The sequence below is a fragment of the Pteropus vampyrus genome, unplaced genomic scaffold (assembly GCF_000151845.1).
Source record: "Pteropus vampyrus isolate Shadow unplaced genomic scaffold, Pvam_2.0 Scaffold415, whole genome shotgun sequence".
NCBI lineage: Eukaryota > Metazoa > Chordata > Mammalia > Chiroptera > Pteropodidae > Pteropus > Pteropus vampyrus.
The window spans coordinates 589,755-607,954 of record NW_011889196.1 but is presented as its reverse complement, the minus strand read 5'-3'; the positions used below and the strand labels follow the sequence as shown (position 1 = coordinate 607,954).

The 18,200-nt window shown below is 54.2% G+C and overlaps 1 protein-coding gene across 7 annotated transcripts in view; it reads right to left on the bottom strand.

Annotated features, from left to right (window-relative positions):
- Positions 1–1,182: 1,182 nt before the first annotated feature.
- Positions 1,183–18,200, bottom strand: part of WDR37 (WD repeat domain 37) — a 47,575-nt gene continuing 30,557 nt past the window's right edge. For 6 of the 7 annotated variants that reach the window (XM_011380913.2, XM_011380909.2, XM_011380914.2 and 3 more), the window contains 5 exons: positions 16,471–16,708; positions 15,134–15,275; positions 7,374–7,508; positions 6,826–6,940; positions 1,183–3,898 (listed from right to left, as the gene is read on the bottom strand). In XM_011380913.2, the coding sequence (XP_011379215.1) occupies positions 3,767–3,898; positions 6,826–6,940; positions 7,374–7,508; positions 15,134–15,275; positions 16,471–16,708 (762 nt within the window). In that variant the 3' untranslated portion in view covers positions 1,183–3,766. The remainder of the gene's footprint in view (positions 3,899–6,825; positions 6,941–7,373; positions 7,509–15,133; positions 15,276–16,470; positions 16,709–18,200) is intronic. The other variant, XM_011380918.2, reaches the window with a different exon arrangement.

Genomic DNA, 18,200 nt, shown 5'->3' with positions numbered 1-18,200 from the left:
ACTTAAAAAAGAAAAATCACTCGCTCTTCCACTCCCCCAGCCAAACAAAACTAGACATTTAAACCACTAACTCCCATCAGACACCACTCTGCACGGATGTCCACTGGGTCGTGTGTCCGTTTCGGAACCACTCCTGGCAACTGTCCTTACCGGGCCTCGAGAAGCCACGTCGGGGAAGTTCGTCCACGCCGTCCGCACGTCGCACCCTCCTGCGGGCCGGCCACCTTGGCCGAGCAGGCAGCACGTCCGCCTTATTCTCACTCAGACCTCTCGCTTCTAGTTCCGTCATTTTCAGGGGAGGGTCCTGATGGCCCAGTATGAGTGAACAGAGCATAAAGTGACCACTTGCTCAGAACCCGTGAGGGCGAGGGGCAGGCGTGGTGCCTAGAGTGTGACAGGCTGTATTTGTGACATGGTGGTGACGGAGTGCCCAGCAGTCCAGGCAGCCAACAAATTAAGCTAAGTTACTTAACGTCTCCAGACCATGACTAAAATGTCCTAACACATCCATTACCATTTTCTTTAGGGAAAAACCCTTTTTAACCGCTCTGGGTTGTGCTGGAAACACCCTCTGGGTAGCTGAGGGATGCCTGCGGTCAGAGCCGCGAGCTCGCAGGCGCCGTGCTTTCCATAAACGCGCCCGACATGGGGAGCACACAACCAACCGCCCGGCTCCTTCGGGCCAGGCCTCAGGCCGTGACTTCCCGAGCAGCCTGGGGCGGGGCCGCGGCTGAGCGCCTGCCGAGGTCCCTGCAGCTTCGCATGACGGATGACGGATGACGGATGGGAGTGACAAGCAGCGCAGATCCTGATCTGCACTCTCCCGCAGAAAATGGAGTCGACTTTCAGGAACTTTCAAGCAAGAGTAACTGTGTGATGAGAGACGCCTGCACTGCGCTGACGGTCAGCTCCCATCGGCGATGTCTGGGTGGGGACGCGGGAACAGAGAAGCCCAGTTATGCGCCATCGAACACTGGCGCCACAGGCAGACGGGAGACAGAACACAGCTGAGGTTTTAGGTGTAAAATTAACTGTTTTCAAGTGGGCAATACCATAAACAGAAATTTGTTCAATCTCTGCGTCACCATGATGTTCAGCATCTATTAACAAGGTTTCACCAAAGCGAAACATAAGGAAAAGACAAGTGAAATAATAAAAAAGAGACCTTTAGTGACATAAAACTTTACAATAGTAATTACGGAACGAAGACTTTAATGAATTCCATATTGCAATGAAAACACTGAGCACTGAACAATTACACCGACACGACGAGCACGCGCTCCCACACGGCACTTACAAACGCATACGCCCCCCTCGGTTTTCAGATTTCAGCAACAAATAATTTACACAGGGTTCTTCACATTGCGAAATATGTACAGAATTTTCGACTCTGCAGAAACGAAGGTGCAGTGGTTGAAAGAGAGTGTTGCTCTGTCCCGCAACGTGTCTCGTGCGAAATTCGCTACCAGTCCGCGCTTTCATTAACGTTCTTTCCACTACCGAATGAAATGCTGGACGTGTCAGAAGACAAAACCACTCTTGTTTCCAGACACTATTTCGCAAGATCACGTGTGGCTGATCACATAATCTGAGCCACGTACACACGCATTTGCACACGCGCACACACCCGATCCCCAGGCTCCTGCATGACCCTGGAATCACCACCACGGCCAGAGCAGCTGGACGGGACCCGTCAGAGGCCATGCAGCCGCTGGGGGGAGTGCGTCCTGCTCCCGGGACCCGGCTAGAGCACCACACGCCCTCACGGAGCCGAGAGGAGGTGGAGCAGCTGCCGGCGTGAGGGGCGCCGGCCTGCACGGGACTGAACAGCCATCACAGACATGGATTTAGAAGCTTCGGTGTTTTTCATCGGGCAGAGATCTGGTTCTTAGGTTTGACTGAGCGGCCCGCGTGAGCGTTTCGACGTTCTTAATGCTGATTCTGAGGCGCCCAGTCGTTCACATTAAAACACGAGGGAACCAGAGCTTGTCACACTCACACCTTCGGGGTGTGGCGAGCAGAGGAGACAAGGCCGTTGCACATCTCACCACATGGCCACTCGAGAGAGCGGGATAGAAAGTGACACTCAGGCCACACAGTGACAAGCCTCTGTTCTCAGTGTGCTCAGGGCAAACGTCACGCTTTAAAAATACAACCGATTCTTGAGCTTTTAGAACAAAGTCGCTCTGATGCGGTTCTCGGGTGTCCCCCAGTCAGCACCCTCAGCCCTGCATGATGGCGCAGCTGGCTTTTCCTGCCCCGCCACGTCAAGGCTGTGTGGCCCACTTCAGCATCACCCGTGACTTGGGGCTGAGGTCCCAAAAGTTAGCTACTGCAGGGCCTGAGTGACAGGACCCGTGGGCACCCCCCCAGGGCAGCCTGCACTGTCACACTGCACCCCACTCAACGGCCCCAGCCCTGCGTCACCACAACACGGAACATGCAAGGAAAGGGGTGACCCGTGGTCGTTTTCAAGGTGACCCTCTTGTGCCTCCCCAAGGGGCCTGTCCCCCAGTGGACACGCTCACAGGATTAAAAACACGAAGGCAGCACACTGAGGTGTCTTCATCAGCACTGACCCAACGACAACACGCACTCACGACCGCCAGGCACGGTGACCGCTAAGAAGGCAGGAGTGACAGGCCTGCACCAGCAGTGGGACGGGTGGCACTGGAGGTGGCCAGGCAGCTGAGACGAGGGTGTCCTGTCACCTGCGAATGACCGTCTGGCTCTGCTTCGTCGGCCAGTGACGCGCCTTTCATCTGCTGTCTCTCCCGCCTTCTGGGCTGAACTAGAAGTCGCAGCGCTCGGCTGGGCCGGTGACACCCCGAGATCCGAGCACGTTTGTTTCTGAGGTAGTACTCGTTTATTTGCATTGCTGGCTCTCAAACACCACCAAGGAAGTGGACCCAGGTAGAAACACGCAAACCAAAGGTGCAGAAATAAATAAGGTTCCGTTTTCAGGTAGCAAGGCCCTCTCGAAAGGTCGAGTCACATTCAATGGGTAAATCATGTGAAACTTCTGAAAACTGTTTATAACCACAGCTATAAACTAAAGTGCTTTAAGTTTGGCTAAAGATCTGAAATCGATGATTAAAATCATTCTACCTTAGAATTTGCTAATATGAGACCTCAGGACATTGAAATGATTTTCTGTAAAAAGAACAAAAACTTTTTCTTTTCCAAAAGAAAGAGAATGTTGCAAACTCAACATCCTACGCTATTTTCTTAGATTCTACGATCCAGGTTAATTTCACAGAACTGTAACAGAAGAAAGAGCTGACGCTGAATTACAGGACAGCACAGGCTTCGGCTTCACGTGGAAACGAAAGCGGGGTTTCTGAGCATTCCTGCCGTCCGCAGCCAACAGACACAGCTCTGCAGTCTTCCCAGGACGAGGCGGATTTGTAGGGTTCTTCCAGAAATGCCAGACGACTCACGCTCACAGTGAGTGCACAGACTCACACTGAATCATACAACTGGGACGCCTCCCATCATCTGTCCAATGCCGGCGAGTCACTTGCGACGTGCTACAGAGAGGGGCTTGGTTCCCACTGACCAGAGGATGCCAGCACACACACAAGACAATAAAAATCATGACCGCAGTTCTGTACATTTCATGCAAGCTGGGTACACTGTGAAAAGGACATATACAAATCACCCTTTTCAGGGTCCAGCTCTCACAAAAATGGCTGATCGGTGTGAGAAAGGCCTGCATCAGTTACAGGTCCGTGGCAAACTATGCAACTAAGGAACGTCGGCCACCTTATTTTTCTTGTAATAACGCAGGGATGTTGATGTTCCAGCCAATGGCTTGCCTGTCAAACCCGCAGGTGAAGAGGTTGCACACGGGGTGGTCCTCGCTCCACGCTGAGCAGCACACCATCCTTCTGTGGCCCTATTACCAATCATACAAACCAGAATTAGTGCGTTATTCCTGAAGTATGCGAGCTATAACACTGCAACTGAACTAACATCTACACTACACACGGGATCGGGCAGAGCGAGCCGGAAATACTGAGCATGGCAACGGGCCCTCGGGAACATGCTGGCAGAAAGGCCTTGCCGTCATGAATGAAGTCAGACGCAGCATGAACTAGCAAGACGCACACCGAAAGCACTTTGTGGTTCTTTATGAAAACGAATAAGATTCCAGTCAGCCAGAAAAATAAATATATGATCGATATGAAATGTTTTAATGAATAAATTAAGCTATGTAAATTTGGGAATAAATTCAATGAAATTCACTCAAAGGCTTCCAATACCATTTTAGCAAATAATTGGTTCCGGCGTTAAAGCAGCTAGGAAGGCACGTTTGGTAACAAGTAAAACAAAAAACAAATCGTCTCTCAGGAATTGCAGCTAAACACTGGAACGTCAGAAAAGCTTAGCACCGAGCATCTGGACGGTTTACCGTGCAGTGTAAGAGATCAAGCAAGGCCTCAGCACACGTCACACGTGGCCGGACACGCGGTTGTCACGGTACCGCACAATGAAGTGTGAGAAGCAGGGCAGTGACCGCCAACAGAGACGAAGCACAAAGCCCCCGTGCAAACAGCCCACGTGAGCAGTTCCACATACGCCTTCGTGAGAGGACTGGACGGGCTCCTAGCGCGAAAGCGCTGCAGGAAACGGACCCAGGGCTCAGGGGACGCATGCCCCCTTCTGCGTCGGGCCTGAGAGCACAGAGCGGGCACTGGTAGTTGGCCATGAAGCCAAAGCCCTGGGAAGAGCAAGGCACGTGCGGGACAAGCGCCAAAGCCCGGTGCTCACTAACAGTGCGGGAAAAGCCTGGGCGGCACTGGAGGGCAGGCCACGATCAGGGCTCAGGCATGTCCCGCGGGACGCCCACTCCGGGCCCCGGCACAGCCTCTCAGCCCACGTGGCCCCCCGAGAGCTCACAGGCGGGGCCCAAGAGGCTCCGGACACGTGGCCTCTGAAATGCGTCACGCCTGCCAAGGTCCCAGACACCGGCGAAGACCCCGAGTGCCACCTGCAGGCACCAGCCCTCTCCTCCCCAGAGCTCCCCGCCGCGGTCCACGCCCCAGGAAACGTCACTTACACTTTCCCCAAAAAGCAATTTCACCTCGTGAGCCCGTCACCCTCGCTACTAAGTTCAACTAAGTGTCACTGTCTGTTTTTAAATCTGTCAGCTGAAAAAAGCTAGGACGACAGGAACTGGAAATTTCCAGCTGTGGTTCTGTGACACTGAAAATCCTATTTATTCATCTGCAGATGTGTTCCTAGTTCACAACGGAACGAAAGGTCACTTGCCAACCTCAAAGGCAAGCCTGCTCACGAGCCACTTTAGAGACACATCGAGCGAACAGACACCTACAACCGCAACGAGGCCATGCGTGACAAAGACCGAGCCTGTCACGGGAACTGGTGCCGAGAAGTCCCAACCTCCAAGGGGACGGGCTCAAGCGGGGGAAGACACCGCCCCCACATCGCGTTTCTGAACACGGACACGGTGCCACACGTAGGCACAGCAGGGGGTGTGCCAGGGACGCCCAGCAGCCACCAGACACCAGTCCCGGGCAAGCGACCACACTGGTCAGGGAGGCACAGCTCTTCACAGTCACCCGACTCTCGTGAGTCCTGTGGACTCGCACTCATGAACCACCGCTTTCAGGCAGTGCGCGTGGGAGCGCGCAGAAACGGCGTGCTCTCAGCAAGGACAGAGGGCTGTCACACAGCGGGTCTCACTTGGAGAAGAGGTATTGCTGTCAACAGCCAAACCCATGGGACGGCCCACCTCCGGGACCACCCAGGCCTGTGGTCCCTGAGCCCCATTCCATGGGGCTGGCCTGTGGCTCATGACCACGCTGAGGGTCCCCCCGCGGTGGGACGGGGCAGCCACATCAAGGGCACGAGCAGCCGTGTGGGGACCTGGGGTGCAGACACAAAACTGCAGCGTCAGGGCCCAGGCCCCCTTAGAAAGAAAGCAGCGGCACGGTGACACGCAAAGGACAGTGACCGTGTGCTGGGGCTCAGTCAGCCACAGAGCCCGGAGAGAGGCTGCCTGGGGCAGCAGGTTCACCTGCCACAGCTCCACCCATCCCCACCCACGGGAGGAGCTGCAGTGTCACCGCCAGGGCTGTCAAACGCGGAGCCCCCAGGGACGTGATCCAACATAGGCTGCTGGGCACCCCATAGGCACGAGGGCAGCAGGTCTGAGCCGACGCTGCAGCCCAGGCAAGCGTGACAGGCGGTGCCGGCGCCATGGTGCACACTAACCCGACTCCCCTACACCATCTGGGCCCAACGCACAGCCACCCGCCTCCCAGGAAAGCCACCAGCAGCGGACTCAGTCCTGGCAACCCGCCATGGAGAGGGCTGTCCCGGCTAGGGTAGAGGGGGCGTCCTGCCCTGAGGAGTCTGCGCAGGCCGACCACATAGACGGCTGTCATTCACATGCTCCCAGGGAGCAGGAGCTCAAAAGCAGCTCCCCGAGACAGCTTTCCAGGACGCACCCACCAACCCACGCTCCCAAAACGCAGCTGGTGAACTGGATGCCTGATTCCATTTGGGTTAAACTTAAAAATGGATACTCAGTTCAGGTACTGGGAAAATTTTTTGATGTTAAATTTTAGGAACGCTAAACACATCAAGTATTTCCAAATGAAATCTACTGTCCCGACTTAGTAAGAACGGGAAATCGCTAATATGTTTGTATCGATGACGTGTTGACGTGACGTTATTTGGATGTACTCGATCGAAGATGCTGTGACAATAACTCGTTTCCTTCCTGTCAGAAAGCTGCGCCCGCGCGGCCCGCAGCAGGCGTCCACGAGCCCCGGGGCCAGGCCGCAGCACCCTTACCTGCCGACTGCTGCGGGGCAGCCGCGCCAACCGCACCCCGGACATGTCGAATAGCCTCACTTGCCGGTTGTCGTGCGGCAGGGCGATGATTTTCTGGCCAACGCATACGTTGATCCTGCAAAGAAGAAATGAAAATGGGTCACATGTGAAGCAGCGACAGCACGAGCTCACGCGCATTTCAGCACAGAACACACTGCGAACCGCGAGATTCACTCTCGTAGGCTTTAGGGCCAGGGACCTGCTTACTCACACGCAACTTACAGGTAACACACACGCACGACCCGGTCACAAACAAAAGCTGTGGGATGCTGACACTCTTACTCTCAGAAACCACTACAGCAACCGGAGTTTACATTTGAGTCTCAGCATTTACATGACACTGAATGCGCTTCAGAGGGCGAACGACTGTTGTGTCCCAGGCGTCGAAGCCACTTCCCCAAGGCCCTATCGATTAGACACCGATTCTACATACAAGATGGGGCACTACGACCAACCCAAACCAGCCTTCACGTCAAGGCAACAGCTGAGCCACAAGCAACGTCCCTCACCTGTTGATAGCGGAGTCTGTCCGAATGGTTGCAATGGGGGACCTCATGTTCTTCAGATCCCAGACCTTGACAGTGCGGTCATCACTGCCCGAGACGACGTTATCCCCGACGGTGAACACGGCGGAGGTCACAGTGCTACAAGAAAAGCACGGGGTCAGAGCCGCGGGCCGCGCCCGAGTCCGCCAAGAGCGGATCGGAGCACCTGAGCACACACAGCACAGAGAGGAAGGGAGGTGACGGCGGCGTTGACCGGCCTGATCGTGGTGCCACCTCGGTGTGCCTGCTCCAACCTCACGCCGTTCACCGTAAGTATACTCAAGCCTTACTTCTCAATTACAGCTCAATAAAAAAGAAAACATTTTAAAGATAAAAAGAAAGGGTCAAGAGCATAACTTCAGCACCCCTGACAACTCTGACCCAAATAATAGCCTCCTAGAATATTTAAGAGACGTATTTTTTTCAGAGGCACAAAAATTAACTACAAATCAATCATATGTTTCATATACATAACCTCATTATATAATTTCAAACTATTTTCATTTCACGTAGAGCCTAAAACAAGGGATAAACATTTCAGGTTCAGAAAACCCAGGTGCAACCCAGACCATGGGCCTAAAACTGCTCCACCAGCGCTACACACGTACAGAGTCCCCGCCAGGGGGGCCTCAGCTCCGGCACGGCCGGTGTGGGGTGACCGCTGCCATGGGCGCCCCATGTATATGGGCTGTGCAGCCTCCCCGCCCCCTCCCCCATGGGACGCCACGTGTAACACGACAAGGAGAACCTGGAGCTTCGACCCAAAGCCCATCTGACTGCCCTACTTAAAAACCATCAACGCCAGGGACTGGCTGGAACGGGGGTCACGGCCCCCGCGCACCGCAGTGAGGTCAGAAGACCCTACCCTGGCCGAGGGGGAGCAGCACCATGCACGTGAGTCTCCAGGAGGAGCAGGCCAAGCTCAGCGGAGACCGCTCTGCTAAATTAACAGGGGCGTCTCCACAAAAGACCGCCCAACCCTGTGTTAATGAAACGCTGAGAGACGTTAGGTCTCTAATAAATCACAGCCCTGACAGGTATTGTGGGCATCCGAGGGAGAAGCCGGCACCAGGCAGTCTCCCGCGGGAGCACAGGCACCACGGCCCCGCACTGGGAAGCTCAGACTCTGCCGAGCTCCAGCCGACTCATTTATCTTGTCGCCAAGAGCCGCCGCGCATGTGCTTCCAACTGACAACGCGAACCTCCTCGCCGCACACCACTGCCCGGTCTGGAACATTCCGCTCCCTGCGAGGGTCTCAATCAAGGGAAAGAGTGCCACGCTAGCAGTCCTCATTAGCGCTAACAGCTGTCCTGCCGTCACACAGAGGCGCCAAGCTGTTCTGCATGACAATCTGCCGAGATGCAAGGCTAAGAGAGAGGGTGGAGTGGAGAAGGCCGCCCGGAAGGGGCGAGGTAGGGAGCCCGGGTGCCAGGGCGGGGGGCGGGCACGGCCTGGGGCACGGGCTGCGGCTCCCCAGGTCCACCGACAGCTGTGCAAGCGTGTCATCTCGGCGTGGCCCTCACCACACCAGCCGCCTGTGTGAGTGTGCTGCGGTGTGCACGCAGACTCCGACACCCGTGCAGCCCGACGGGCTGAAGTGACAGAGAGACTGCGGCGTCTCCCGCCAGTGAGGCAGAGGCCTCCCACGTCTGCCCGTGCAGGAGACCTGCACACACAACGTGACCGTCGTGACCGTGGCCTCTGCGCAGGGAGCCGTCAGGTCACCACCTCCGTCACCACTTCCCAGCATTCAGAGACTGGGCCTCCGAGGACGTGCATGCGCTGGGCAGAGCTCAAGGTCGCACCACAGCCCGTCCTGTGCAACCGTGGGCGCCAGAGAGACACGGAGCCTCGACTCCAAACGGCCCGTCTAACTCCATCTAGATGGGCTGGACTACACAGCCATCCACCAGCCGTCCGCCAAGGACTCTTGAGTACCCCGTGCTGGCCTCTGCTGCGTGTGCGACAACCCAACGGGGCGGGGGACGACCACCCCCCGTGCGGCTTATGCCCAGAGGAGAGGGAGGTCTGGGCAGGGGAACTCTGCCGGCCCACCTGTGAGGCTCATGGCTCCCTCGGAACGGCTCCCCCAGTGACTAGGTTTGTCAGTGGCAGGGAGAAAGGCTCCAAAGTGGCCTTAAAAGTGGATCCCAAGAGTACGCTCAGTGACGCGGCGGGGTTCTCCTCCTCGGCATTTTATTAATTACAAACCCTTCCCACAGATCAAAGACGAGAGCTGCACACGACCCGAGTTAACGACTATAGGGAAGTCAGGATGAGCAAGACTCATGGGCGACTTCCTGCCTCGATGCCCAGTCAAGACTTGGACACCCCGTCCGAGAAAGCAGGACCTCGTTTCATTCTCATTTAACGACATAACAGTTGACGGTGAGTTTGGAGATCTGCAATGACGTCCATCACTTTACAGGCATCTGGCGGAATGCGCTCCATTCAGATGAGGCGGCGCACCCGCCCTCAGGGAACTACCTCCCTTTCCATCCCCCGACCTTCTGAATCCGACACTTCGCCTGTTACAGACTCTCGACATCACCACGATGTGAGTCTGTGTAAAAATGGCTGGAGAGGAAAGAACTGCAAAGGTTTCACTTTTTCTTAAATCTTCAAAAGTGAAAAGAATTTGACATCAGCTTTGAGAGTGATGACAAAGACAAGCCCTACTCGTCACAATAATTAAAAAAAAAAAGTCAGAAGCGTATCAGGAACTGGTAGACTCAGCCCAAAACAGCACAGCTGGAGGAGGGTCACTGCTGCCTTACGGGGTGAGAAGGGTGACCCACCGCAGCCCTGGCGCCGAGGCCTCGGGGTCCCGGGGTGCGTCTCCTCACTGGCAGCGGCGGGAGGGCGAGCCGGAGTGAGTCCACGAAGCGCTGGGCTACATGTGCCTAGACACTCGGACAGCGAGGGTGTGCAAACGCGCTTCCGTACACATGAGCGTGTCCAGCAGCTGTGACACAGCTACACGTCACACGACACGTGTGGACAGGTATATACGTAGTGTGCCCACCAGCTGCGACACGGACTACATGGGACGTGACGTGTGTGGGGCTAGGTATATGCGGGGATGTGTATAAAATAAGTCACGGCCTACCTCCCACTGCTTCTTCAGTAACGTGCTCAGAAACAACTGCTTCTGAATCACGTATCTGACCTGCTCACTGGAGGCGACAGAGGTGGAAGCACGTGACACCAGGAAGCACCCATGGGCTTCCTTCCCACTGAAGCAGCGAAAGCCACGGAAAGTCAGACTTCGCTTTGGAGTTCAGGTCCGTTGGCACCACAGCCCTTCACTGCCTGCGTTTCCTGTCCAGTGAGGAGGGCCTCCCAAGTGACAGCTGCCCGGGCTCCTTGCAGCTCAGGTAGAATTCACAAATCACTATTTGGCTGTCTGAGGCCTGACTCTCACGGGCTCCGGGTGGCAGCAGAGTCAGCACCCTGCAGCTCCAGCACATGGCTGAGCGGGAGCAGACGGTGACAGCGACTGCATGAGGCAAGCCCAGCCGGACACCCGGACCCTGGTGACCAGTGGCCTCGCACACAGGCCCCACCCCGGCCTGCACACTGGTCGGCGGCGCCCCGCGGCTCTGGCCCACACGTGGGACCAGTCCCCACCGGCTCACATCTGCCTTCCCGAGTCTGCAGCAGCGCCATAGGGAAGCGAGCGTTGGTGTTGACGCCCAGTGGTCCTCACCTGGGTCAGCCCCGTGGAGAGCTGAGGTGCTGTGACGGCTCCCGGGAGGGCCGAGGAGCACGGTGGTTGGAATGCACTCGTTCTCTCAAAGTCCCCCTCTTACTGGCCTCTGACCGGCCCTTCTAGGTGGACAAACACTAAACCTCCTCTTCCTGGTAAGAGCCAAGCTGAGGTGAAACGTCAGACGTGTCGCTGGGGGCCTGGCCATGTCACCTGTGGCTCATCCAAACTGCAGGCTTCCCGGAACCATAGATGGAGGGAGGAAACGAGGTGGCTCTCAGCAGCTGACAAGGGATGACTTCGAGCACTGTCTCAAAGAAAGGCAGTGCCACCGCGAGTGACCTCATGGACAGCAAACCGGCGCCATGCCCCCACATGCGAGGTGCAAATGCACATGGTACTGACCCCTGCCTACTTCCTTGTCTCCGGGACAACAAGCCAAACATCCACCAACTCACGCCGAACAAACCTGCAGAGCGCCCCTCAACCCAGCTGCTGCAGTCAGGTCTCATTTCTCCCATCTCTGGGACCCCACCGCGGCCGAGGAAGGCTGACACTGGCCAGTGCATGGGAGTCGGCACCGTCCATGAGTCCTTGGTTTTGTGATAACCTCAGACACCAACCTGCTGCTGCCAGGAACTAGTCTCCCAACCTTCTGAAGCACGACGATTTCCAGTCCCTCTCACTGGACAGAAGACTGAACCGCCGTCCTGGCACACGAGGAGGGAGGGCTCAGCTGCAAGGCACAGGCAGCAGTGGGGCCACGCAGCCCGCCAGGCCCAACCACCCATCACTGAGCCAGCCAGCACGGTGAGCAACGGGACCACACACCAAGCACGGGTGACCCAAATTAAAAAGTCAGTTAAAAACTGTGAAGACTATTTTAAAGTTAGAACATTTTCATATGCTTTCGCTAGTCACCACGGAATAGGAAACCTGCCAGATGGCTTGCCGACAGAGCCGCCCATCCCCACGGGCCTGCACACTGCGGGCTCACTGACCAAACAGGACTCAAGACGGTCCAGACCAACCAGCACCGGGTAGAATGTCATGCCGTCAGAGCACGCTTTCCTCCTAAAAGCATACCGAAAACCGTTAATAGCACAATATAAAATTCAGTATCATTTTCTCCTTTGTAAGTATATAAATTTAGTACTTAGTGTTAAACATCTCCTCTGAGTATTTATAAATAAAAGCATATGAAAATGTCCTAACTTTAAAGCAATTACTATAATTTTTGACTGATTTTTTTAAGTTTTGTCCTGTTAAACGTGGTGTTTTGTTTCCTTTAGGAAAAAGTGCCCAAGTTCACATTTGGGAGGTGAAGTTGCAATCACATGAAAAGAATTAGACCAAAAAAGAGAAATATAACTGTATTCTCACTATTTTATCCATGTTGTGCTAATTTCAGATTTTTTCAATGCCATGTGTTTATTCACACTTCTAAATACCGTCAGCCGGGTAGAGACTAGTCATTGGCCACCTATGGGGGAAGCTTAATGACCCAGTGACAGCCTCAACTGTCAGTCCCTTTTTATAGTAATTGAAACAAAACAAAACAGAAAAAGGCGGGGAGAGTCTTCTGAACTCCACAGGGGAGGCAGGAATCTGGGTCCTTCTGTTACAAAACCACCTACATGAGTACATCTGACGTTCCTTTCAAAATTCATGGATTTAACCTAAAAAGAAGTCTTAGGACAGTAAAAAGCTCCTGCAGAAATACCCATGCCTCACGCGCCCAGGGCGGGTCCAGCTAGAATGATCGTGAGCCGAGTGCCAGCCCACAGAGGGCGCACCCACATGACACAGGACTCCTTCCAACGGTGGGCCCGCTAATGAACACCACCACCAGCTGGACGCACGTGACTACGGAAGGGTTTGGCTCATTTCAGATGAAAACCACTGGGTTCCAGTCCTAGCTCTTGACGATAAGGACAGAAATGTGTAGGAAATAAACTACCGACAGTTTAAATCCCTGTGACACTCCAAATTTTAAATAAACATTTCCATTATTTCTAAGAAGAACAGACAATACAACATCTCGCTCTTGCTCTCAGGAAAACAGTTTGTTATAAGAAGTATCTAAAATTTCTTTCATATAACTTGGTACACTGTAGGAGTAGCTGCAGCCACTAACAGCCAGGCAAATAATAATAGCTACAGCTACACTAAATAAACCCTATTACGGTAAATCGCCTGTTATTATGAAGAGATTTCACAATATAGATTGAAAACACACATAACGCATCAAAAAAGAGAAAGGCGTTTGTCTTCCCTGAAAGCTGACGACAAAAGCCTAAAGCAAAGACTGCATCGAGGAGCCCTGCCTCTGTCCGGCAGAGACGAGCAGGACATCTCAAACTCTACTTTTTAGAAACGACAGAGAATCCACATAGAAGTACAGGGAGAACAGTGAAAATGAAAAGAAAAACACAATCTCCCTCCAGCTCCCAGAGAAACTGGCTGTAAACAGGAAGTGGCTGTAGACCACTTATGTCGACACCCGCCCAGCTACACCCTGCCTTCCAACTGCGGGACGCACAGAAGTTCAAATTAACTGCACAGTTAAGTGAGTTTCTCACATCCAGAAATGCATGAGACTCTACCACACGACACTAAAGAATGTGCGCTGAGTTCCTGGAGATGAAAGCATGACCTGAGAGTGTTTCCCAAAGAGCGCCCCACATCAACTTCACGTGAGTACATGGTCACATGCTTTTAAGAAACGGTGCCCCTGTTTAAGCAATGACCCACTAAAAACGCTCCACATCTGACAAGTGGAGCACAGCAAAGCCCGAGGCACTGCCCGTCCGAGTCCTGTGTGTAACTTTCGGGGTGCAGGAAATCGACGACTCAGAAAGCGGGAGACCCCAGCCCAGCAGGATGACGCCCCACGAGGACACCCGACATGCTTTCCCGGGGGCAAACACTGCACGATGCTGCGAATGCCGACCGCACGGCTCAGCCCGGCCGGGCTCGCAGTCGTCCTGCAGGTCAGAGATCACCGCTGCAAAGGGGCAGAAGCCACACTCAGGGCAGAGGTGAGCGACGACGCTGCACACCCACCCGAGACCAGCCACTGCTCTCCCGCGGGGCTCAGGCTCTCGTGTCTGCTGTGACGAGGGCACGCCTTTGCGTGGGGACACGCTCGTGCCCACGTGCAAAGGTAACGCATTCCGTAGGTCTTACGTGTCTCATGGGCGTGAACCTAGAGAACCCGTGCCAAAGATGAAAAATCAACAGTGATGAACTAGGAAGATACCTCGGCAGAAACACTAAAATGTCTCCCTTCCTGCCTTTCCCAACTGCAGCCGTTTCTAGAGGCCCGCTGCTGACAGCACGCAGGAACGAAGCCACCTGCAGCCCAGCTGCGGACCCCACAACGTGGGGCCTCCCAGGGTGGAGGAGGCAAGGCCCCACCTGCGGGTCCCAGTGCAGCCATGCTGGGGAAGCTGGCAGTCACACCTCCGGCCCCACACGCCAGCCCTGGCCAGTCCCTGCCGATGCCCAAAGCCTGAAAAAAGGTAAACAGAGCAAGTTCGTGGAAAGTTTGTTCTGTTAAGACACAGTGATGCGAGCTGCCGACAGCCAGCCAGGCAGAGGGAGGGTGGGGCGCTGTGCCGCCGTCTGCTCCCAAAGACCCTGTAGCACATGTCATAGCAAAACTAGGGGAAAACGAGCTGAGTGTGAGAACCTGGGAGAGGCTGTGAAGAGCCCAGTCGGCGTGACCCCCAGGCCACCAGCCCTGGAGGGCCCGGGTCCTCCCTGACCCCTTTCCACTGCCCACTCTGTTCCTACCAGCTGCTTGAGAGAGTACTAGCGACTTCTCTTAGTCTCCTAAATTCTTTGATGTGTCCAAAATGCAGCTAAAGATTTAGAAAAGAGGAGCCATTTTGAAAGACAGTGAAATTGGAAATTAATGCTGAAAATTAAGGTAAGAATAACGTTTTCTTATCTTTCCACAAAACCTTTTTCGCCAACAGTTAAAGAGATGTTTGAACACGTGCAACTCACTCCGTGTGGCCCTGGAACACATTGACAGAGTGGATGGACGGGTCCCTGAAATCCCACAGGCGGAAGGTCGTGTCCCTGGAGGAGGTCACCACGAGCCGCTGGGTGGGGTGTGTGCAGCAGTGCGTGAGCTCCTGGTCGTGCCCTACAACCAAAGACGACGAGAGTCAGCATCACCCACCTCAGACACCCAGTTACAATGACACTTCTGTAAAAACATAGGAATCAAAAAAGCCTCCGGTCTCCACTGCTAACACTCGCTGTAAGAGCCGACGCGAAGCATCGCTCACTAACAGCACGTGGGGTCACAGCACCTTCCCTCAGCACCTGGACGTCCTTTTGCCTGTGCACTAACAGGGAGCAGGAGTGTGCGTGCAGCTGATCAAACAGTTAAAAGTCTGACAGATCTCTTTAAGAGGCTGAGCGTGCAAACGAATTAATTCTTAATTCTTCACTTCCAGAATAACTTATAATAATGTAATACGTGGAGCCTCAGTGAAAAATAACCCTTAACTCTCATGAGAAAACACATATACCGACAAACTTTAAAAGAGCCTGTGCTGGGCAGAACCCTAAGACGGCCCAGAGCCCTCATTCCTGGTGGGCACGGCCCGAACGACACCATCCCGTGGGTGTGGGAACCTGCAAATGTGAGGAGCTAGCAGCCAGGTGATCTCAGGACACTGGAAGGCAAAGCAGGTGTGCAGCTGCAGTAAGGCGAGCTAGAGGGCTGCCCCGGGGGGCCTGGGCCCTGGTGAGGGTCCACGCTGAGATGCTCTCCTGCGAGTCGGGCAGAAGTCAAACTGCGAGGGGCTACACGCCTCCAGATGGGGCTGCAAGGGACCCCAAGGCATGCTGGGTGCTCAGAGCGGTCTCCCGCTGACAGGGCCAAAAAAACAGGACCTTGGCCATTCACCATGAGGAAATGAGTCCTTTCAGCAACAGTAAAAAAAAGGACCCAAGCATCCGATGAGGTCACACCCCAGGCAACACCTTCGTCTCATCGTGAGACCCTGAGCAGAGGGCAGCCAGCATGTGCCAGGAACCCCCAACCCAGGGAAACCGTGAGGTGACAAATTCGTATAATTTTAAGACAGTACTTTCATGGAAACGTGTTACAAAGAAACAGAAAATGAACGCACCAGCTGTATCTCAAATATCTGGGTACTACATGCTACAACCGTGCCCGCTAAAGGGGAAATCCGCCCCCGACGGTTCTACCAGAAAGGGGCTCAGAAAACCGCAGCCGAGCGCCCCCGGAACTGAGGCCGCGCGGGCCGGGCGAGCGCTCGCCGGCAGGACAGGAAGGCAAGCTCGCAGCGGGGCCAGCGCCGCAGTACCTGTCAGGGAGTGCACGAGCTCCGCCGTCTCCACGTCGTACAGGTTCGCCGTCCGGTCCCAGGACGCCGTCACCGCCTGCTTCCCCCCAACCAGCCAGTCGGCGGCCATCACCACTCCCTGGTGACTCTTAAGAGAAGTCAGCGGCGCCCGGATGGTAGGACAGTCACTGGACACGTCTCCGTCCACGTCGGGCTCATCTTTATCAGAGCACTCGACCTCGTCCTCGCCACCTACCTGCTGTGGAAGGCGGGAAGCGAGAGCAGAGAAGAACCCCTGAGCTTCGTGGGCCTTTGCTGACGCGGCTACACAACTGGACTGTTGTCATGTGTCCTTCTCGGACTTGGTCATCATTATGACCAACACCAGCACAGTTCCTGGGACGTACCTGGTGCTCAGTGAGTGCTTATCACCTTTATGACTATCCACGTGGCCAAAACCACGGCCCACATATAACACTGTGATACCAAACAAGCTACAGTCCACTTCCACTAACCAATAAAATGGAAAATAAAATGATTTTCAACATTTTAGGTTTTTACCACATATTAGTAGAAATGTAATAAATCTAGACAAATACAACTGAAAGTCAGTAACTTATCACAATAAAAAAGGAACATTTCAACTGTCAGGAGCATGCTTAGGATATATCTAGAATTCTATTGCTGTAACAATAGATAAAAGTTCATTTTGTTTTCCTATAATGTTAACAAAGTCTTTGTCAAAAGCCACAGATGAAATAAAAACATAATAGTCATGTCAGGCTTCAGCTCTTTAAAAAAACGTTTATCTGTTCATTCAACAAATATCCATCAGGTGCTTGTACAGTGCCAGACCGAAGGCTGGGCACAGAGGACGAGAGGCAAAGTGACAAGTGCATATGAACAACACACAGCCAGGTGACGAGGGCACTGAAGCCGGGGCCTCAGGGAGCTTCCACGCCAGCGAGAAAAACCAACCACGCGCGCGCACACACGCACACTAGTACGGGAATATGTACCACAGGAATGCACGTACACTAGTATGAGCATATATGTTGTGTGTACACACCAGTGTAGAAATGCATGCCACACGTACACACACATGGCATAGAAACATGGGTCGCATACAGACACTCAAAGCACAGGGACAGGTGTCACGTACACACCCAGGTTCAGGCAGTAGTAAGTGCTAAGAAGCAAAGTAAAACGAGTGCTGACTAGTAATGGGGCTGCTCTTTTACTCAGAAGCGTCAGGCGAAGGGTCCGCTAAACTACTGCTCATCTCAGGATGCGAAGCAAGCGAGTACGACCCACAAAGACTCAGGAAACGGCGTTCCCGGCAGACGGGAGCGCGGGTGGAAGGCCCGAGAGGAAGCGTGGCTGCGGGGAGGAGGCTGCAGAGGTGGACTCAGAGATGTGACCGGTGCAGGGCGTATGAAACCTGGCAGAAAGGGAAAGGGCTTTGGATTTTGCTGTGCGCTGGAAAACCACCAGATGGTTCTGAGCAAGGAAGTGAAGTAGTCTGACTCATGCTTTAAAGATCCAGTGTTCTGTGTAAACATTCCACAGAGGAAACGAATGAAAGGGGGTGTCATGGGCTGAACTGTAGCCCCCAAAATCCACGTGTGTACCTCGGTATGTGACTGTACATGGAGAAGGAATTTTTAAAAAGATGATTACATTAAAACGGGGTCCTAGGCTGGGCCCTGATCCCATATGACTTGTGTCCTTATGAGGTCAGGACACAGAGG